The 21,438-nt window shown below is 65.4% G+C and overlaps 2 protein-coding genes across 2 annotated transcripts in view; both read right to left on the bottom strand.

Annotated features, from left to right (window-relative positions):
• LGR6 (leucine rich repeat containing G protein-coupled receptor 6) overlaps nucleotides 1-6,057 on the bottom strand; it is a 97,196-nt gene extending 91,139 nt beyond the window's left edge. The window contains exon 1 of the mRNA XM_060088699.1: nucleotides 5,858-6,057. Coding sequence (XP_059944682.1) covers nucleotides 5,858-6,057 — 200 coding nt within the window. The remainder of the gene's footprint in view (nucleotides 1-5,857) is intronic.
• Nucleotides 6,058-7,590: 1,533 nt separating this feature from the next.
• On the bottom strand, nucleotides 7,591-20,284 carry LOC132476831 (receptor-type tyrosine-protein phosphatase V-like). The gene is given in 32 exon segments (XM_060079042.1): nucleotides 7,591-7,760; nucleotides 8,184-8,342; nucleotides 8,345-8,402; nucleotides 8,486-8,603; nucleotides 8,717-8,800; nucleotides 8,802-8,835; nucleotides 8,912-9,013; nucleotides 9,105-9,182; nucleotides 9,341-9,578; nucleotides 9,903-10,038; nucleotides 10,120-10,259; nucleotides 10,343-10,425; nucleotides 10,644-10,776; nucleotides 11,329-11,439; nucleotides 12,241-12,317; nucleotides 12,414-12,504; nucleotides 12,608-12,701; nucleotides 12,799-12,896; nucleotides 13,012-13,115; nucleotides 13,225-13,272; nucleotides 13,528-13,791; nucleotides 15,090-15,194; nucleotides 15,292-15,528; nucleotides 16,354-16,803; nucleotides 16,927-17,172; nucleotides 17,274-17,528; nucleotides 18,589-18,852; nucleotides 19,024-19,122; nucleotides 19,125-19,289; nucleotides 19,480-19,710; nucleotides 19,833-19,881; nucleotides 20,183-20,284. Coding segments are annotated over 32 exon segments (4,623 nt in total).
• Between the last annotated feature and the right edge of the window lie 1,154 nt (nucleotides 20,285-21,438).

Raw genomic sequence — 21,438 nt, 5'->3', positions numbered from 1 at the left:
CGGGGCAGCCAGGGGCAGACCCCGCCTGCCACCGCCAGCCCACCCGGGGCCCACGCTGGCAGGGCTCTGGGGGGCGTGGCGCCAACCCCGAGCTCTCCTCCCCACCGTGTCCTTCTGCTGCTTCCAAAATAACTCTCTGCTCTCTGCCCAGGTTTGGCCTCTTGGGTGATTTTCTTCTCCCGAGACCTGTTCTCCCATGTCTGAGGTGGGAAGAGAGGCCTGAGTTACTAGAAATTGGGGACCACCCCTTTTACCAAGGGGCACGTCAGCACAGAGGGGCCCCTACAGTTCTGAGAGCCCCCAAGTCAGCAAATCCGTCTCCGTTTGGCTCAAGGAACTTGTCTTTTCCAACGTGGGGGCCGAGGGTTGGAAATTTCTCCCGCACTCCAGTCCCTTGTACCTTCCCAAGGGGCCCGGAGCCCTGCTCCTAAGGTCACACAGCCGTTAGGGTCCTTACAGCCCCTCAGGGCGTGCCCCAGGGCAGAAGGGAGCCAGATGCCTCGGCCGTCCACACCCAGCTTTCCTTGTGCTGCACCGGAGAACCCGCTCTTTCCACGGAACTCGGTTTCTGGGGAGAAGCTGGACTCTCCAGACAGGAGTCACCTGGAAGTCCAGACTTCTCCTCTTGGAAGAGTCCTCACAGGTGCCAGGCTGGCCCATCTCCTCCAGGGAACCCTGTAAGAATGGTCACTTCCTCCATCACCCCGCCCCCGTCCCCATCAGGAGCCCAAGAGCAGAATGGGCTCCAGGGAAGGTCATTTCCCTGAAGGTCAGTGGGACGGGGCTTGATTAATAAGAAGGAGGGAGGGAGGGAGGAAGGGAAGAAAGAATGAAGGGGGCTTCCCTGGTGGCGCAGTGGTTAAGAATCAGCTTGCCAATGCAGGGGACACGGGTTCGAGGCCTGGTTTGGGAAGATCCCACATGCCGCGGAGCAACTAAGCCCGTGAGCCACAACTACTGAGACTGCGCTCTAGAGCCTGCGAGCCACAACTACTGAGCCCGTGTGCCACAACTACTGAAGCCAGCGCTCCTAGAGCCTTGTGCTCCGCAACAGGGGAAGCCACTGCGGTGAGAGGCCCACGCACCGCCACCACATCGAAGAGTAGCCCCCACTCGTCGCAGCTAGAGAAAGCCCACGTGCACAACAAAGACCCAATGCAGCTAAAAATAAATAAATAATAAAATAAAGTAAGTAAATTTTTAAAAAGGAAGGGAGGGAGGGAGGGAGGGAGGGGAGGGAGGGGAGGGAGGGAGGGAGGGGAGGGAGGGGAGAGGAGGGGAGGGGAGGGGAAGGAGGGAGGGGAGGGGAGGGGAGGGGAGGGAGGGGAGGGGAAGGAGGGAGGGGAGGGGGAGGGGAAAGGGGAAAGGAGGAGGGAGGGATGGAGGGAGGGAGGGAGGGGAAGGGGAGGGGAAGGAGGGAAGGGGAGGGAGGGGGGAGGGAGGGGGAGGAAAGGCAGCCCAGTGGGGCTCCAGAACTTAGACTCTGTCTCCCTAAGTCTGCGCCTGTCACAGGCAGTTCTGTTACCCCTCCTGGGCCTCAGTAGGTCCTTTGCAGTCGAGGGTTGAGAAAAACAGCACCCATGGTCAACGTTTTAAAGCAGACACAAGGCTTTGCCCCTTTGTCCCGTGGCTCCTCCTACCACCCTTCCCAGTGAATGCTGTCGGCGTTTCCATTCTCAACATGAAGAAAGAGAAACTTTGGAGCGAATGAGTGGCGGCCAGAGGACGTGCAGCCCATCAACCGAAGTGCACCGCGCCCGCCCTGCCTGCTGCCTGGTGGGCACGGTCTGCGCGGAAGCCGTTGGGTCGAGCCCTTGGAAGGGGAGAGGCGGGGCTGGCAGGACGGGCCAGGCGACTTTGCTCTGAGCCGGGCTTTCTTCTCCTCTGCCCGCCGCCCACCCGCTGAGCCCGCACGGCTGCTGCCAGAGCCCAGAGGTTTCCTTTTTCTTTTGCCCGGGGCTGCTTCCTGCCTTTCTTTTGAACTGGGGTGTTGGCTCCCCAACACGCTCGCCCTCCTCCAGCGACCCCCCCACCGGGCCTGCCCCGTACGTAATGGGCCAACTCCCCCCCACCCCCAGCTCTGCTTCAGAGGAAGGCTGGCACCCAGTCCCTAGGGGACCCTCCTCCTGGAGCGGCTCCCACTGTCCCCGGGGGAGGTCCTGCACCAGGATGGGAGGCTCAGAGCCGATCTCTCCTGCGTCTCCGGCCCTGCTTCTCAACAAAACCTGTGCGCATTGTGGTCTGGAAATGTTCTGGCACGGGCTGAGGGTTAGAACTCAAACCCCGAGTTTGTGGGGTGGGGAGAAGCTCAGGCTCTTAGAATCTTTTAGAAAAGGACACTGAGGCCTGGCCTGGAAAGGGCGGCCTCCAAGGTCCGGAATGAGAAGAGGCCCATGGATCTCCCAGACGCAGCCGGCAAGGCCGCTGTCCTCCCTGGAGCCACACGTTTCTCTGCTTCTTCAGACGACAGGCCCTGCAGGGACCAGCCGCTGCCCTGGGGGGCGGCTGGGGTGTCCCACCCGTTTCTGCCTCGGCCCCCTCGAAGCTCTGCGTCCGCACCAGCCAGGAGAAAACTAAAGCCTCTCCAGGCCCCGGAGGGCTCCTCCCGGCTCCCTGCAGCCACTCCCTCCTCTCTCCTCTCTCATCCCGTCCCGCACTTCCCACAGTGCTAGCCCCACACCTCCTCCTCCAGGAAGACCTCCTTGACTAACACTTCTTGGCCCCAGTCGCCCTAATAACAACACCGCTAACACTGGGCTCTTCTTCCCAAGGGCCCGACACTGCGCCAAACCCTCTACGAACGCTGCCTCAGTGAATGCAGGCAACAGCCCTGTGCGGCAGGCGTGAGCTCCGTTTACAGGTGAGGAAACTGGCCCAGGTCACCAGCTCGTGATGCCTGCAGTCCTGCTCTGCTGTGACCAGCACCTGTGCTGGGACCACCACTCTCCCCGGCACCCTGCCTCCGTCTCATCACCCCCAGGCAGAGATGAGCAGGATGCAAACTACCCAGAAGCTACACACACACCGCATCTGACCTTTCACTAAGGTCAGCGGTCGCCACAGCAGCCTTCCAGGGAGTAAGGTCCCAAGGGGGCAGTGAGCTGCCTGATGGGGGTCGCAGAGTGGGGGCCCCCCTTCGCCCCGGCGGCAGAAGGTGATGGAAATGGGTGCTGAGGGGTCAGTGCAAGCGAACGAGCCTCAGGTCTTCTACAAGCAGCTCGGCCCCCCACTCACTTCCTGTCTCTGCTCAACTTTGGGGGCAAAGGAGGGACTCAGAATACTACCCAGATTCTCCAAGTCAGGGACAGCCCTGGGTATTGCCAATAACACATGTATATCTCTGTCCCCTCGCTGTGTGGACATGGGACGGGATAGAGCAAGGGCCACCCCACCTTCCGGGTGCCCCAGAGCCGGGGGTCCTTGTCTCCCAGGTGAGTTCCAGGGAGGACATCCAAACCCCCACGAGCCTCACTGAGACCACGGGTTGGAGAGAGGCCAAGGGCCTGTCGGTGTTTGGTGTCGGTCCCTTCAACCCAGTCAGCCGGGCATCCGACCCTGAGGGACTGTCGTCTTTGCAGGTAAGGGTAGAGCAGAGACGCAGTGGGACCGAGAGGGCAGGGCAGCGGTGGACATTCTTTGCACTGGCTGGGTGTCTCCTGGAGCCCGGAGTTCCTTGGTGCCCCCTACGGCTCCGTCTCTGGCACCTTCTGAAGGTCTTCAAGGGCACCCTCTGACCGGCCGCCCCCTGTACATCCACGTGTTCTCACCTGACCTTTCACCTTCTCCTCCATGTCAGGAAGACGCGTGTCCACTCCCTCCCACCCCATCCCCAGTGTTCACAGCTGGCTGGACCCCGAGCCCCACCCGGAGCAGCCAAGCACTGACTGAGGCCAGCACCCCGCGGTCGCCTCCCCTCGTCCCGCCACAGTCTGTCCCCTTGGGTTCTGCGCTCACCCCGGGCGCCGTTTTCCTCCCGTGTGAGGGTCCAGGCACTGCTCGTTATGTGTCAGGCACTGAGCCGGGGAGTTTACATGACACGTCGCCTCACTTAGTCTGCCCACCACCCACTTGTCCCCACGTACAGACGAAGACCCCGAGGCTCAGAGGACTTGGGTGACTCCGTCGGGGGCAGAGCTAGGAAGGGGCCAGGGCTTGGGTGGCCCAGACGAGAGGCCCTGTGGGCCCCAGCATCCGATGAAAGTGTGGGCCATCCTCGGCCAGAGCTGGGCCACTTGGGGCTGGACTGGCATATCCTCACTTTGCTGAGGAGGGAAGGGGGCGGCCCTCACGCCCACCCTTCCTCGGCACGTTTGTGCCTGGGCCGCTCTCCAGAGAGGCAGAGAAAGGAGGCCCACCGCCCTGCAGAGACACTCCACTCACCACCCAGACAAGACCGTGCGTGGCCAAGGAGGACCCTGCGTCTTCCCCTCCCTCCAACATTCCAGGGCCTGCTGCTAAGGTCCCCAGGCCGCGTGGGACCCTCCCTCCTGCCCTGGGACCTACAGGCTGAGTCCTGGGAGAGAGGGGCTTTCTCAGGCCCCAGGGAGACTCAGGGTCGGCTCAGAAAACCCCAAATGCAGACGTGACAGCGCCAGGGGAACTGTGACGAGACGGTGGGGACAACCCTCCAGCAGGGTGGATTCTGACGGTGACACTGTCCTCTTTTCCCCAAGGCTTCCTGAGAAAGGATGGGTCTGGGGAAGGAGGTGGGACCAGTGAGCCCCTCAGCCTGAAAAAGGGAACTTTCTCCTGCTTCCCCAGAGAAAGGCTCCAAAGAAGTCATTTCCAAATTCTTTTTAGCCACAGAGCCCTGTCTTCAAATGAGACAATGTCCTACCCATGTCACCCACACACATGTAAAACAGCTAAAGGGGAGCTGCCCTGGTCCCATAGAGTTCAACAAATACTTGCCTGACTCTAAAAACTAGCTCCCACTTCCTCAGAGCCCCCAGGCCCTGGAGCCCAAAGCCGCAAAGCTCCGGGACCCCACCTCCGGGACAGATGGCCCAGACTCTCCTCCTCCGAGAAGAGGTCATGGAGGCCCAGGCGGGGCTGAGCCAGGAAGGTTTCCTCTCCCCAGAGCAGGGGGGAGGCAGGTGGTCTGGAGTGTGCGCTCACTCCCTCCTCCTGCCCAGGTGGCCAGGCCAGAGCCCCCAGCCCTCAAGCCCTGAGGGGCAGCTGCCCCCAGTAGGGTCCCCTTCACACATCATCTCACCCCAACTCAGACTCTAAAAACAGCTCTCTGGTTTTCAGCTTGGCACTGCCCACAAATTAGTGTCTCCAACACGGCCTCTTGGGACGTGACTTCAGGGAGGGCCCTGGGGAGCCAGAGGCCTCAGTGGAGGGAGATGGAGCCAGCAGGGTCCGTCTTGGAGGAGACGAGAGTGGCTTAGTGCCCTCTCCTGGCTTCTGGGACCCCAGCAAGGCCACCCAGCTCGAGTGACTGCTCCGCTCTCCTTGCCCCGGCCGGGGACAGACAACCTTTCCCCCCACGGGGCCCCTCCCCTCTCCTCCACTGAGTCCCGGCCACCGTCCTGGGTGCTGCTCTGCAGGAGACGAAACCAGCAAGAGGAGAAGGGGCAGCAGTGTGGGCCCCTCTGCTCAGGGCCCGGAGACCCACCTCTCACCTAGCCTGGGCTCCCACCATGAAGCCAACTGGGAACCGGTCAGGGAAGCCCGGCCTCACCACTCGCCTGGCCTTCAGCCTGGGTCCGTTCTCCCTGCCACGGCCCCGTAGTCCAGGACGGGGCAGAAGATGCCTGGGCCTCGGAGCTCCAGCTGCACAGGTGCCCCAGACTGAAGCCGGCCCGGCCAGCGCGCAGCCAGGCGGCCTCAGGGAGAAGCGCGTGGTACTCACAGGTAAGCCGTCAGGGGGTCCAGGTCCCCCGGCACCGCGGAGAGCCCGCGCTCAGAGCAGTCGGCCGACAGCATGATGCCGTCCTCGTGGCAGCGGCAGGGGGCCGGGCAGGCGGGCTGCGGTCCAGGCTGGGGGGCGCACGGGGAGGCGCAGAGTGCGGCGCAGAGCCAGAGAGCGCGGAGCCCGGGTGCGCTGGGCATCGCGGCGGCCGGGAGTGCGGCGGGCACCGGTGGCGCACAGTCAGAGCGGAGCAGGCATCGCTGCGCGGTCTTCACTCCTGGGTTTCACGGGTTGGGCTTGGCAAGGGAGGGCGGAGCCAAGGGAACTCTCTCGCCTCTCGCTCCCCTTCCCTCCTTCCCTCCGAGCTGGCAGGAATTTCATCCAGGAAAGAAAAAAGCAAACAACCCGAAGAGCGGAGAGCGGGACCTGCAGGCGTTTGGGCTGCGGGCTCAGGACCCTGTGCCGGAGGGGACAGCCTCGGGGCCACAGGGGATCGGAGGAGGGCCCCGGAAGCACCTTGTTTGTTCGAGGTCACCCACTTGGGGGGGGAGCAGCCCCAGAAGTGCAACTCGGGGTCACCCTCCGCACCCTGGCTCCTGGGGAGGGGAGCGAGGGGTTGTCTCACCAGGTGAGCCATGAAGGGCCGGAGCCGCGGGGCGGGTGGAGGTCGGGCGGCTACAAGGAGGAGACTTCCAGCTGAGCCCCAGGCCCGCCACTAAAGAAGGTGTGACGTCCACTCACAAAGCGTCTTGCACGCGGCCCCAATCAGGTGTGAGCCCGGGAGCCCCGGACCCTGCTCCCGGGATGGAGCCAGGCGCCCGGCTGGGGGACGCGCCCACCTGGCGGTCCCGGCCGGCCTGAGTCGGCAGTCTGGCGCCACCTGGAGGCCAGTCCGGCAGCTGCAGCTCCACCAGCCTGAGGCTGGAAGGGCCAGGAGGGAGACTTGAGGGGGAGAGACGGTGGCTGAAGCTGGGCTCATCCCGGCGCTGGGCCAAGCCCAGGGTGGAGTGAGAGCCGGCCGCGTCTCCTGACCTTGCTGTCCCCGCACGGTCCATCCTGAGTGTACAGCGGCAGCCTGGAGGCCTCAGGGCAGCCAGTGGCCGTTCATCCAGGACCATCACCCCCCAGGGCCACTCATCACCCCCCTCCCATTCTCTGCTACTGCTCTCACCTCCCGGGCCCCAGGGGCTGCACGGCTGGACCAGGAAGGCGGAAACCGACCGTTGGCCTCCAGGGCGTGGGGCTCGGCCCTGAGGTAGATGAGCCCCCAGGAAGACCTGGGTGGTCCTCGTGCACGGAGGGCCGGAGAGACCACGGGGGCGCTGCCCGCCCCTCCCCCGGCTCGGCCGTGTTCCCGGCCTCACTCCCCACTTGCTGCGGCCCCCCTGCTCCTTTGCAGCTCTGGTGCAGGGGCCCTGCTGCTCCTCAGCAGTGGCGGGGCCCGGGCCCAGCGCGAGGCTCCAGCCCGCCTCCTGGAGGGTTGTCATGGGCCAACCCCGACTCCTGGGAACGCGTGTGAAGAGGGTGTGACCCAGCCTGGGGAGGCCCAGGTGAGCGGGAAGCCTGCCTCTGCTCCTCAGGCCGTGAGGGCCCTCCCGGCCTCCGACCCCTCACCTTTCACGAGGAGCTCGGGGCGGCCAAGGAGAGCCCTGCCCCCTACCCGATTCGGGGTCTGACTCCTTTCGGGGCCTCCTGCTCTGTTTTGTGCAGGCTTTCTGTGTCCCCCAGGCCCTCTACTGGGAGCAGCTGGGGCCCCGCCTCTGGCACCAGCCGTCCAGGGCCTCGTGCTTGATGAGGGGACGAATGGGCCCTGGTGAGGCCTTGGCTGATGGTGTCGCCACGGTGAGCACTCGTGCCCTCCTTTCTGCTTCTCCTCCTGGTTTTCCCTCCCCAGACTCCCGCACTGTGGTGGAGCGAAGGAGGCAGAGAAAACCCAGCCGCTCTGGCCACGCAGCAGCGAGCCCCCGGCGCCAGGAGACGGCAAGGCCGGGTCGCGGGGGGCAGGGCCCCCTCGCCCCGCGTAACCTGCTCTGAATCCAGGGCCCCCCCCAGACACTACAGACTAGATCTGAGGAACGGGGAAACTGGAGGGCGGGGCTGGGGGCTGCCCCGCGAAAGCCACCCGCCAGGCCCCCCCAGCCCTGCTCCTGTCTCCCACCAGGCCCTGGCATGGATGGACAGAACGCACTCGGCCTCTGGCTTGACCACATCCCTTATTCCCCGACTCGGCCCCTTCACGGCACGGGGCCCTGTGTGCGTCCGGGGACAAATTCCCGAAAGACGACGTCAGGGCAGGGTGAGGAGGGGGCTGTGTCCGGACCCGCACCCCAAGCTGCGGGGCAGCGGGGTCTCTGCCTGCTCCTCCGGGGCCCCGCCCAGCGGCACCTGCGGTGGCTGAGCAGCGTGCCTGGCTTCTCCACGCCCCGGGAGCAGCGCTGGCCCGCGGCAGTCAGTAAGGGCAGCAGGGTCATGGTGGGGAGCTCCTGCCCGGCTCCCTGCACGGCAACTGCAGCCTCTGCACCGGCCTCTCCTTCCTGCTCCCCCTCTGGGCAAAGACGCTGGCACCGGTGCCTGGAGGGGCCGGGACTGCTCCGCGGAACCCACCCCCAGCCCACGGCCCTAGCTTACACGTGTGACGCTGAGGAGGGTGCAGGGCCAGCCTGCAGCGCTGCTCTCAGCCACCCAGTGCACGGTCGCCACGTCTGTGGCGACGGGCTGTGACTCCGTGGGCCAGAACTCTTGTGGCCAGACCGGGTCAGGGCTGCTCGGCCGGCCAGCCCATCCCCACCCAGGCCCTGGTCACACCACACCCCCACCCCGACCCCCAGGCATCCCACACTCTGCCCCCGTTCCCTCACCTTCTCCCGGGAGTCTGGCAGGCACAGGGAGACCAGCACGCAAGCCCCGTGCTCCCACACCAGCTCCCAGAGCTCTGCGGGCCCCGGTCAGCATGACGTGATCGTGGCCAGAGGGCCCGCCTTGCAGAGCACAGCGTGTCCCCTGCCCGTCTCAGCTCTAGGACCCCCAGCCCCCCAGCCCCAGACCAGGAAGCACCAACGGCCCAAGGGCATGGTCTCACGGGGAAGAGCCAGGCTTCGGGCATCTCTCCAGCAGGGCCATCCTCCGCCAGAGGGGACCGCCCGTGACAACAGCTGTCTGCGGGACGAGGGTGAGGGTGAGGCTGCCGCAGGTCCCAGCCTGGCCAACGCCCGATGCCCGGTCCACCCGCAAGCCCCCTGGCACTCACGGGAGGCCGTGCCATCCTGCCCATGCCAGGAGAGGGCATCGTAGAGCCGGCCTGGTCCTTGAGGGCCTGGAGCGGAAGCTGGGGAGGGTGACGGGCAGAGGGGCACCATGCGACAGGCCGCAGAAGTGGTGGCACGAGGGGACCCCGCGTCGTCGTGCCGCCCAGCCCGCAGCCACCTTGTGCTCCCCCAGGAAGCCTGCATTGCCGGAGCACGCCCGTGGGGGGAAGCTCCTCACGGGGATGGGCTGCGGCCTGGGCGGGGCGCGGGCTGTGTTGGGGGTGCCGGAGGCTGCCCAGCTCCCGCTCTTGGCCTCCTCGGCCCTGCGTGGACGGAGCTGGCAGCCTGTTGGTGGGAGGGACGGGGACCCTGCCTCCCACCGGGCAAGGTTCCGGGAGCTGCACGTACTCAGAGGTGCCGGGGGCCCCTTCCAGGATCCTGCTCAGGAGGCAGCCACGCAGGAAGACGTACTGGCTCTGGGGGGTGGGGGAGGGGAGGTGGTCGGCTGAGAGACCGTGGTCCAGCAGGGAGACTTCCAGGCCCTGACCAGCCAGACGGCCCGGGGCAGGGGAGGGGCTTTGGGGAGCCTTCCCCTGGGCCTCCCCCGCTACCCGGGCGTCAGAGCTGGCAGGGGCCTGCCCACCTCCCACCCCCGGCACAAAGGGAAACAGAAGCCCCGATAGGAGGGTGAGTGTCCGAGCCCCTCCCCCGGGGTCCTTCCCTGGCCCCTGGGGACCCTGTGGCCCGGCCGTCTGCTCCACCCTCTCCCAGGGTCCGCAGCCCACCCGCCTTGCCCTCACTGGGGTCTGGATCATGAGGGGCCGGTGCAGGTGCAGCGAGCACACCGTGTGGAGTACGTCCACTGTATCCTCCTTCTCCAGCTGCTGCAGCAGCCCTGACGGGGTCATAAAGGTGCCCGAGCGGCCCACGCCTGCACTGCGGGTCAGAGGGCCCAGAGCTGTGAAGCGGGGCCCTTCCCCAGCCCACCCCCCGCCACCCGCCGCCTGCCCCGCCTGCCTGCACCAGGGCGGGCCCTGCTCCCGGGGCGGCCCGCTCCTCTCCCAAACGGGGTCCACAAAGGCCAGCAGGGAGCTGGGTGTCTCGGGGACGCTGTGGTCTGGCCGGGTGGTGAACTGCAGCTGCTTCTCCGTCCCCCGCTAACCCACTGTCCTCGGCTCAGCCCTCATTCTATCACCAGATCTTGAGGGCGGGGTGGTGCCCCCCACACTGGGATGTTCACCTTAGCTCCTCCAGCCTCCCGGGGAGTCTGCCTGCAGGGGGCCCAAGGGGGAGGGGGGCACTGCTGCCCCAGGAGGTCACAGCCTGGGAAGGCGGATGGGGCCCAGGGGTCTGGGGTGAGCGGGGGCCCTGAGCCGAGCGCAGAGCAGGGCAGAAACCGTCCCTTCTCCCCCAGCTTCGGATGACCCTTAGCCTTCCCTGTGCTTCCCTACCCTTCCCTAACCTCCAACCTCCTGGGCAAGGGGGAGGCCAGGGGCCCAGGAGGTGAGCCGACCTTCCAAGGAGTCACGCCCCCCGCTCACGGGTACGCACGTGCTGCAGCTGGAAGTCCCGTGTGGTCCACTTGTCCTTGGGCTCCTCGGCCAGGAGGTGGACGGTGATGTGACCGTGGGTGACAGGGGTGGAGTCGGCTGGCCAGTAGTACTCACATAGCACCTAGGGCCAGAGGGTCAGAGCGGGGTTGGGGGGCAGGTGTGGGCACCCCCATCACTGCCACCCCTGCTGTATCAGCACCTCCCACCCATCCATCTGTCTCTGCCACCCTGCTTGTCCGGAAGCCTCTCTCCCCCGGCCCGGCCCCAGCATCTCCACCCCCAGACCTCTATGTGACCCCTGGGACTTCCAGGCAGCTGCCGGGCTCCTGTGCAAACTGCATGGCCTTACTTAGGACCACCTGGCCTGGCTCCAGCTGGAGGGACTCAAAGGTGCTGTCCCAGGGCCCCACACGGAGCAGGGCACAGGCATGTTTAAAGTAAGAACGCAGACTGGGCCCGGAGCAGGAGAGGGTGGTCTCGGTGAGAAACAGCAGAGGCAATGGAGGCGAGTCCAGCTGGGAGCCTGGGTTCCTGGTCTCCTTCCCTGCCCCATCCTGGGTGGCCTGGGGACCCCACCAACCCCCAGACTTCACCCGGCGTCCCAGACCCACAGCTGGTCCTGTGGGGAGAGCCTGCCACCTGGTGGCCACCCCGGGGGCTGTGGCATGCTCACCCGCCCACTCTCCATGCCCATCTGCTGGTCCCACACCAGCCGCCAGAAGTCCTCCAGGGTCTTCTTCAGAGGCCCCTGGGTGGTGATGAACTCCTGCGGGCGGGTGTAGCCCTGGCGGTGGGCAGGATCACGTTAACTGGGGCCCCAGCACACAGCCATGCATCCCATGGGTGATCTCTGGGAGTGAGGACTTCGTGCACAGGCCGATACGTGTGCACACATGTGAACACACGTGCACCAAGGACCCAAATCAGGAGGGTGACTTGGAGACAGCCCCACCTTGATGGGACGATGACAAGACACTGATGGCCCCGAAGTAGCCTCCCAGGCCACCCCCTCACCACCCGACCCACGCCGCCTTCGTTTCTCCCAGGGCTCCACTGCCCACCCAGCTCCCCCAGGCCAGCACTCAGTCCCTCCTCCAACAGCCCCATCTGCCTCTCCTGCCTCCACCCGATGATCCCGCCCCACTCTGTCCACATGTCCCGCCCGGCTCTTCTCTGGGGCTGTCCAGCTGCAGTGTCTGCCCCTCTTTCATCACTTATCAGGATTCTGCTCATCCTTCAAGAGACCAAATGCCCCCTCGTCCAGGAAGCCTTTCTTGATTCCTAGGTGGACTAAACGTTCTTTCTTCACGTGCTCTGAGCACCACACGTGTGCCCTTATTACAGCACTTGTCATGCCGCGTGGCAGGTGTCTCTCACACACACACACACACACACACACAATTCCTGCTCCTTTGAAGGTGGGAATCCGCGTAGCCCAGCCCTGACTCCTGCGGTCCCAGCACAGTGACCAACACACAAGACACACAAGCTGGCGGTCTTCGTGGACGGCTAGGGCTGGACAGCGTGTCCTGCAAACCGGGCCCCTCCCGAGTGGACGCCGCAGCCAGCACGCAGGTGGCTCTACTGGGATGAAGCTGGCGTTGACGTAACCAGAGTGAGGCTCTCCGTCCAGCGGGGTCAGCCTGACCCGGCAGTGGTCATCTGCAGACGCTAAAAGCCGTGCATTCAGGGCGGGCACATGCAGCCCCTCCTCCGGGCTGAGCTCTGGCCCCGCACACCCCTGCCCACCGTGCTCACAGGGCAGCATGAGAGGGTAGCGGTTCTCCGCGGTGTCAGCAGGGTGCTCGGCCTCCAGCCTAGGCTGCCCCTTGCCCACCTCCTTCAGCTCCTGCAGAGACAGGGGCCGAAGCAGACCCATGTCACCCCCACACCGGGGGCGGGGTCGTGCACAGCTGGGGTCCCCCAGAGCCTGGGGGCGGCAGAGGCCTCACCTGGAAATCCTGAAAGAAAGCCTGGTGGGCACGGGCGCTCTTGGCCTTGTAGCCCTGTCGGAAGCTGTGGGCAGGGATGGGCCAGTGGGTCCACCTGGGGGAAGAGGGATGAGTAGGCGGCGGCCCTGGTGTGCAGAGTCCTGCCCTGGGCGCTGGTAGGGGCCAGAGAGAGGGGGCAGGGCAAACAGGACCACACTCGGAGGAGGTGGGCATGAGTCTCTGAGGCCCCGCCCCCGGATCCTGAGGATGGCTCTGGGCACAGCTGCTCGCAGCGCCGCTCAGGGTGCGGCTGAGAGAAGGAGGAACAGAAGCGATAGAGGGTAGATTGCAAAATCCGACATTGGAGAGAAAGAAGGAGAAGGAAGTGGCTTGGCCTGCAACCGTCCAGGTGGTCAGTCAGGGACCGAGAGGACGGGAGTCTGGAGGCAGAGGCTGAGGGCCCGGGAGGAGCCGGGGGCCCCTGGGAGCAGGGTGACGAGGGTGTGACAGCGGCTGAGGGCAGGCTCAGCTGGCGGGGCGAGGGATGCAGTCCCGGGGAGACCCCGTCATCACCCCGTCATCACTGAGCCTGTGGAGGGCGGGCCGCCTGCCCCACCCCACAGGGGCCACACACTCACCGCAGGTTGTAAGCCACCAGCTGCTGGAAGCACAGGTTCTTCTCTGACCTGCAGAGGGTGACAGGGCCTGGGAGGCAGCCTGGGGCATTCCCCTTTTTGCCTTGCCTACCAGGAAGCCCAGTCAGAATAACTCTGTGGGGGTGGCTGTGGGGGGAGGGCAGGAGGCCTGGGACCCCACGCAGGGCCCTCGGGGTGCAGGGGGGACGGGGGACTGGGGGGCAGCAGTGCCACCGAGGGAGGGAGCAGGGGTCCCGGGGCGGCCCTGCCCGCTGCTCCTTCCCCGGCCATTCCAACGCCACTCACAGGTCCAGCCGGAGGCGCTGGCTGTTGCCACACGGAGGGGCCAAGCCTGTGTGACCACCTGCACCTCATACTCAGTGCCCGGAGTCAGAGCCGAGAAACTGGCACCGTCCACCTGGGCCCCCATGGGGCTGGAGCCCACTGGGACGCTTGCCTGGTACAGGTTCCCCCGGTAGCCGTCCCGGCCCCACGGCGTGTGGACCCAGGGCGCCCGGGGCTGGGTGGGGCCTTCACTGGCCACACTTACCAGAGGGGGGGCGAGGGGGGCTGTGGGGACAACAGGGTCGGGGGGAGAGAAGGGAGGTGTCATGGCCTGAACTGTGTCCCCCCAAATTCATGTTGAAGTCCAGACCCTCAGGACCTCAGAGTGTGACTGTATTTAGAGATTCAGTCCCTAAAGAGGTGATGAAGGTAAAAAGACGTCATTGCTGTGGGCCCTGACCCAGAGGGGACTGGAACGCAGACACTGAGGGACAGCCGTCCACTCGCCGAGGACTCTGCCGGCCTGGGTCTCAGGCCTGTGGCCTCGGAACGCCTGCGGTTTAGGCCCCCGTGAGGGGACTGGGGACTTGCTGAGGGCAGCTCTAGAGCAGGGGGAAGAGCACAGCCCCGATCATGGCTCCTTCCTCCCGAAAGGGCCCCACTTGGCCCTCCACGCTTGGCCCAGTCAGGAAACACCGGTTCAGGTGACCAGTGAGAGGAGATTCTACCCGGGAGGCAGACCGCCTCCCGGCTTTCCCAGACAGCAGAGCACGAGCCCCGGCCATGCCGAGTGAGCACATCGATCACCAGTCTCCCAGCCAGACAGGCCAGCGAGGGGGTTACACGCAGAGCCTTTGCCCAGGCCCAGCCCCAGCTTTGAAAGCCCCCCAAGTGGGTGGATAGGTTAAAGGGAAGGCAGTGTCTGGGGTCCAGGCGGGGCCCCTCCACCCTCCCCTTGGGCCCAGGGCCTGGGGTCACCTGGTGGACCCCTCCTTTGTAAACTGAGGCTCAAAGAGGCACAGGCCGGATCCGGGTCTGAGCCAGTTAGAGCCCCTGGCCAGAGCTTTCCCAGGCCGGTCCGAGGTCTCAGGGTCCTGGGAGGGGTTGGGAGGGCAGGGCAGGCAGTGGGGGCCACCACACTGGAGAAGGATGCCGCTGGGCAAGGAGACCCCACTGTTGCCCAGCTCCACCAAGCAGGCATCGGGCCTCTGGGAGGGGCTTCCTGGCCCAGCCTCGTGGCTCTGGGCCTCCGGGCCTCACCGTGTGACCCGTCCTGTACTTCAGGAACTGTGACCCTCCCTGGGCGCCCCCCCCCCCCCGGGGTTGGTACGTGGCCAGGAGCGTGGACCCTGGGCCACACTGCCCGCACGTGAACCCCGACGCCCCAGTGAAGACTGGTTTGGCTTTCTCCTCCGTGAGATGGAGGCCTCCCGGATGTTGTTTAAGTGAGAGAACACCGAGCAAGGGGCCCGGGGGGCCTGGCAGCTGGTCCTCTGGTCCACCCAGTCCCCACCTCCCCGCCACTGGTCGTGAGAGAGCTCGAGGGAGCAGCCCGTCTGCCACCGCACGGGAGCAAAGCCCACGTTCTGCCCGCCTTCCTGGTGCCACAAGGGCCAGGCCCGGGGACTCTCGGCCAGGGCGAGGGGTGTCCTGGTGTCCGAGGGAGCAGCCGTAGTCAACCCAGCGGCCTGCTCACGGACCACAGGGAGGTCAGGGGCCGTGCAGCCCCTGGGACCCACTGAGCAAGGGGAGCCTGTGAGGCGGGGCCACGCGGAGAGCGCTCACGTGTCCAGCCTGTGGTACTGGTGCCGCTGCTCTCGTCCGGCCCCCGCAGGGTGGCCAGCCACGCCAGGAACTCGGTGCCTGGAGCCAGCTGGGCCCAGGAGAAGTTCTGTGCCTCAGGGGCCGGGGTCTCCGCACCCTCCAGAGTCAGGGGGCTCAGGCGGTACAGCCGCAGGAGGAAGCACAGGGCAGGGGGCTGGGCAGCCAGGCCCAGGCTCAGGTTGGCGGGAGGCGCAGGGACTGCAGGACAGGAAGAAACGGATTTGGAACAACCCAGCGCCCGGCCCTCCTGCCACATCGTCTGCGTCCTGCTCGCCGGTCTCCAGGCACAGCTAGCCCCCAGGCTCCAGCCCGCTCCTTCCTTCCCTCCCAGGAAAACCTCTTGGGTGACACGGTCTCCGCCCTGACGCCTGCGCCCCACCTACTTCCCAGACCATCAGCTCCTGGAGGGTGACGCCTGGTCCACCTGGTCCCCACCAGCACCCAGCGCCTGTGTCTCACACCCGGGACACGGGCCTCCAGCTCAGCCACTGACGTTTTGCCCCTGAGAGCTCATCCCACCCTCCAATCTCTCTCTGTCTCTCTTCCTCGCTCTCCCTCTCTCTCCCCCTCTCTTTCTCTCCCCAACCTGAGGGCCTGGGTCCACACTTGCCCCTTGGTAAGGCCCCTCTCTGCCCACTCTACTCAGACGCACACGCTTCTTGGCCCACCTCCTTCCTCTGGGAACCCTTCCCTGACTCCTTAAGGTGGCTCTTCTGTAAGCCCTGAAAGATTAGCCAGAACCACATAAAATTCCCCAGAGTCCTCAGTTTTAACCCGTGGGAACGGAGCTTCACATGGTTCAAATACATTGTGCATATTCTTCTCTGTGCATCTACGTTTACACTGTGATGTATGAAGCAATCGCATTACTTTAACAGACACATAAACCATCTGCTTACTTGTCAGCCTTCCTTTCTAGATGGTCTTCTTCATAATTGTTAGCTTTAGCACCTAACCCCATACCTAGAAATGGGAGGCATTCATTAAATATTTGTTGGAAGGATGGAGGGATGGATGGCTGACCGGATGGCAGGAGGTGGGGAATGCTTGCAAACAGATTCATGAGCGGCCCCATCTCGGATGGACGCATGGCTTCTGAGTCAGGAACACGGCACACAGAGGGCAGCGCGTGAAGGACGTTGGTCCCCACCACCACCGCCCAGGCCGCCCCCCCAGGGCCCGCAGCCAGGAACTCACGGGTGCAGGCGCTGGTGCTCTGGATGCTGCAGCTGAGGTTCCTTGCTCACGCCCACACCCACATGGTGTAGCAGGAGCCAGGCACTAGGCCCCTCAGCGTCAGGCTGGAATCATCGGGGCCCAAGGCGACAAGACCGCCCGGCGAACCTTGGCTGCCCTCCTGGCGCCAGCTGACCCTGTAGCCTTCCCGCTGCCCTGGTGCTGGGGCCCAGCCAACGGTCAAGTCAGAGGGGCTGCCCCTGCCGACGACCTCCAGTGACTGTGGTGCCAGGGGCCCTGGAGAGAGGAGCAGTTTGGGGCCCTGCAATGTCTGTGGCGCTGTGATGTGCCCACCCAGATCTCCACCCCAAGGCAAAGACCCCCAGCCCCAGACCAGGGTCCGCGGTGGCTGGCACTCACCTATGTGACGTGTGGGGCTCAGGGTGGTGTTGCCCAGAGAGGGGACAGTGTCCACTGTCCCCTGGCAGTGGGCCCCAGGTCCCTGGAGAGTGACCTGGGTGGCACCAGGTGGCCCAGTGATGTTTCTGAGGAGGCTGGGGGCTCCCTGGGTGTAGGGCAGTACCTGGGTCCCAGGCTCCCTGCTGGCCTCCAGCCCATCCAGGGGCAGCTCAGTACCATTGCCTTTCCGGAGCTGGGCTGCAGCATCTGGAGCGGGTGTGGTCCCTGGAGAGTGAGGACTCACATGTCTCCTGATGCAGGTGCCCCTGGGCAGGACCCCAGCCTGTACCCCGCCAGCGCAGACTCACCATCTAGCCAGGCACTGGCCTGGGTCCAGGCCTCATAGGGCCTGGCCAGAACCCTCAGCTCTAGAGCGTAGTGTCCAGCGGGCAGGGGCCCTAGGAACGTGGCATTAAGGGCCCCGGGGCCCAGCATGATGGTCTTCTCCACCAGCCCACTTAGCCTGAGCAGGTAGCCATCCCGGGCCCCCGGCCCTGCCTTCCAGGTGGCCCAGAGCTCTGGGGGCCGGGGAGCGAGTACCAGGTCCAGGGGGACTGAGGGATCTGCGGGGAAGGGAGACACATGTGCAGAAGGTCCTGGACCCCCGTGTCAGCTTCTTCCTGCACACCCTGGACCAGGTCTCATCCAGACGCTGGCAGTGACCCTGAGCCATATTCTGGGTGAGTCCTGGGACCCGGCCGAGGACGTGGTAACAAATGATAACACATCCGGTGCCAGACCTCACACTCCTCCTCCCAACACTGCCGCTGCCGTCCTCGTCCTGCTTTTTTTTTTATTTATTTTTATTTTGGGCTGGTTGGATCTTCCTTGCTGCGCACAAGCTTTCTCTAGTTGGAGTGAGTGGGGGCTACTCTTCGTTGTGGTGCACGGGCTTCTCACTGCGGTGGCTTCTCTTGTTGAGGAGCACGGCCTCTAGGTGTGCGGGCTTCAGTAGTTGTGGCACACAGGCTCAGTAGTTGTGGCTCGCGGGCTCTAGAGCGCAGGCTCGGTCGTTGTGGCGCACGGGCTTAGTTGCTCCACGGCATGTGGGGTCTTCCCAGACCAGGGCTTGAACCCGTGTCCCCTGCATTGGCAGGCGGATTCTTAACCACTGCGCCACCAGGGAAGTCCCATCATCATCCTGCTTTAAAGATACAGAAGCTGAAGCACAGAGAGGGTGAGCACTTTGCCCGAGACCCACAGCCAGTGAGTGGCAGCAAGACAGCACTTCCCTGAGCAAAAGTGCAGCAAAGTCCCCCCAGGCTCAGCCTAGCTGGACACTCCTAAGGCTCAGGACCTGGTCCTTCTCTCTCGGAACCTCGGTCCCTCCACCGTACGGAGATAAAACAACGTAAAGGGCTGTTTTGGGGGATAAATGAGGTGACACACAGGAGTGCCTGGCACGGGGCTGGCACATGGAAGCTGCTGGTGCTGATAAGTGGCACCACCGTCATCGTCTGGGGGGGGCGGGGGGGCTCCTGCCACCAGCCTGCAGGAGGGCACCCCCTCCAGGCAGGCCTCACCCCTTCCCTGCAAGACTCCTGGAAGCCCACCCCACCAGCTGGCTCCTGCCTGCTTGACTGAAGAGCCCCTGCGGCGACCCCTTACCCACCCAGCACGCACGGGTCCACTCGGTGGCGTTGGGCCCCGCCGCCAGATGGGGCCCGGCAACAGCGCTGAGTGTCAGCTCATAGGGGGTTCCCGGAGAGAGGCGAGGGAAGGTGTGACTGGAGATGTCCCATGTGACCCCCGCTGTCAGCTTGGAGCCGCCAAGGAGGTCTGTGAGCACGAGGCGCAGGCAGGTGGCACCCCCAGAGCCATTCCAGGAGGTCTGCAGGGCACTGGCATCCGGGGCATGCAGCGCCAGCTGAGCTGGAGGCACAGGCGCTGGAGAAAGGGTGGGGAGAGGACAGCCGGGCTGGAGAGAGGGCCCGACGCGGGGCCCGGGCACCACCCCGGCAGCAGCAGCCCAGGAGCCCAGGCACGGGACGCGGCTCTGGATGGCCCCCCACTCCCAGACTGGCCGCCACCTGGGGCCTTGCCGAGCGCTGGCCTTACCTGTCCACTGATGGATGCTGGTCTTCGCTTGGAGGTTGGCAGCCCAGGTGGGAACCTCCAGAACGTACTCGCTGCTGGGTAAGAGGTCACTAAAATTGTCAGGGTGCCCGGGGACGCGGAGACATTGTGAGCCAATGTCTGGGACTCCAGGCGGTAGAGGAGAATCTGGTAGCCATTCTGCCCACCGGGGGCAGCGCCCCACAAGGCCTCCAGGTGGGATGGGCTCCCCGAGCTACGGAGCTGCAGGTCTTGGACCATCAACAGGGCTGCATCAGAGGCAGAGAGAAGCACCAAGGTCAGGGCCGGGGCATCACCTCTGCTTCTAGTGCTCCTGACGGGTCACTGCAGCAGGCGTGGTCCTCAGAGACCTCACCGTCTCTGGCCGCTTTGCCCCCTGCCAACCCTCCAGGGCAGCCACGTCCTGCTCGGCCCCTCCCCTGCCCGCAGGCCATGCACCTGTGTGGGCAGTGTGGATGACAGTGGTGTTCTGCCCGCAGGGGCACAGGGCTGTCACCTCCAGCTGGTAGCAACTTCCCGGCACCAGGTCCTGGAACTCAAAGCTGGACACGTTGGTGTGGGCCCGGAGTGGCTGCTCTTCCGGGGAGCCCAGGGGGGTCAGGCGGCTGAGGCGGAGGGCGTGGCTGGCAGACCTCCCCTGGACGCTGACATTCACCCTCAGAGGCGGTCCTGGGGAGAAGGGCTGGGTCAGAGCCTCCCAACACCTTCTGCCCTGGAGGAGGAGGAGAGGCAGGAGGGGCCAGAGCAGAGAAACAGCCTTGCCCAGCCCCCTCCCCATGGAAGGCACCTACCCCCACTCTCCCCGAGCAGACCCCCTTCCAGGGAGTGGCACTTGTCTTCCTGTAGGGCGGGGGCAAGGGTGTGGGAAGAGATGGGCAGAGGCTCTGGGCTCCAGCCAGGACCAGAGAAAAGGCTGTCCTCTCGTCTGGCTTCCCCAGACGTGGCCGATCACCGCAGGACACCGAGCTGCAGAGGCCCTGGGACCAGGAGCAGACTATCCTGCTGTCCTGTCAAGGGCGTGGGAAGGAGCCTCCCCTGCCCTGCTTAATGCAGACCAGCCGCGGGGCCACGGGGCAGAGGGAGGCCTGGATGCCCTGGAGAGCAGGGGCCCACCCGCCCGCAGCCCCGGTGCCCACCTCACCTTGGCCAGGAAGCCTGGGAGCCACAGGAGGACCGCACACAGGAATGGGGGCCCCATCCCGGCCGAGTCTGCAGGGAGAGCTGGGTGGTAGCAGGAGTCCATACCCACCCTCCCCTCGGTCAGTGGGCGGGCAGCAGGCCGCCAAAAGCCAAGAGCGACGCTCTCCCTCCCCAGCCCAGACCCTGTGCCAGCAGGGCCCCGCCAGGGGCACAAGGCTGCGGCCCCCAGGCTGCAGGCAAGCTGACCTCCCCCTGCACCCCCAGTTCCACCCTCTTCCAGCTGTTGGCTTTCCCGGCAGGAAACTGTCCCTCGAGACTCAGACCCAGAGGAGAGACGGCCTTGTGGGTGGGCAGAGACAGCTGGGTCCCCGACGCCCCGCCCCCCGGGAGAGGAGTGGGTGTCTGACCCTCCACTTGCGGAGGTGGACCGGGCCTTTGTGTTCCTGTGCATAGGGGTCCTGGTGACGTGGTGGAGGTGTGTGTGGCTGGGTGCTGGGTGGATGGACCAGCTATGAGTGTGCGTCGCTTGTGGACATACACGTCCGTCCCAAAGGCCTTGAGTCCAGTGATGGTAGGTCTAGAGGAGCCCTCTGGTTTCACGCCCTTGCCCCCCAGATAAGGAAGAAATATCCAGGGAGGGAAGAGCCCAGGCCCCAGTGTGAGGAGGGGAGCTGGGCTTGAACCTGGGACCTCCAGCTCCTGCTCCCGGCCCCCTAGGATGCGTGCTTGCCTCCCAGCCCCCAGCCCCCGCCTCGCCCCCTCTACCTAGACCCCTGCCCCGCCCCCGCCCTGCACCCTCTACCTAGACCCCTCCCCCTCCCGCCCCGCCCCCTCTACCTAGACCCCGCCCCCTCCCACCCCCTCTACCTAGACCCCGCCCCCTCCCCCTCCCGCCCCCATCTGGCCGCAGGCGCTGCGAAGGCCCCGGCAGCCTCCCCGAGGTCAGGCCCCCCGCAGCCTGGAGCCAACGACTCACGTGGAAGCGCTCCCCCGGAGCTGCCACCCCAAGGCAGCTGACACGGGGAAAGGAGGAAAGGGAGACAGAGGAAAGGAAGCGGCTCTGGGCCCCGGAGCAGCCTCGAAGGTGGGGAGGCGGACGCCCAGCAAACAGGCAGGTACATAAAGTCTGTGAACAGCTAACTGGTTTCCTGAGGACCCTTCTCTCAGGCCGTCTGGCAGGGAGCGTGGGCCTGCACAGGGACCAGCCCCGGCCAGAGCTGGGGGCTGCCTGCCCGTCCCAGCTCTGCCCAGCCCCAA

Source organism: Mesoplodon densirostris, chromosome 2, assembly GCF_025265405.1.
Source record: "Mesoplodon densirostris isolate mMesDen1 chromosome 2, mMesDen1 primary haplotype, whole genome shotgun sequence".
NCBI classification, from domain to species: Eukaryota; Metazoa; Chordata; class Mammalia; order Artiodactyla; family Ziphiidae; genus Mesoplodon; species Mesoplodon densirostris.
Note: the sequence above shows the minus strand (reverse complement) of the source record. Positions and strands in the feature narration are given on the sequence as shown.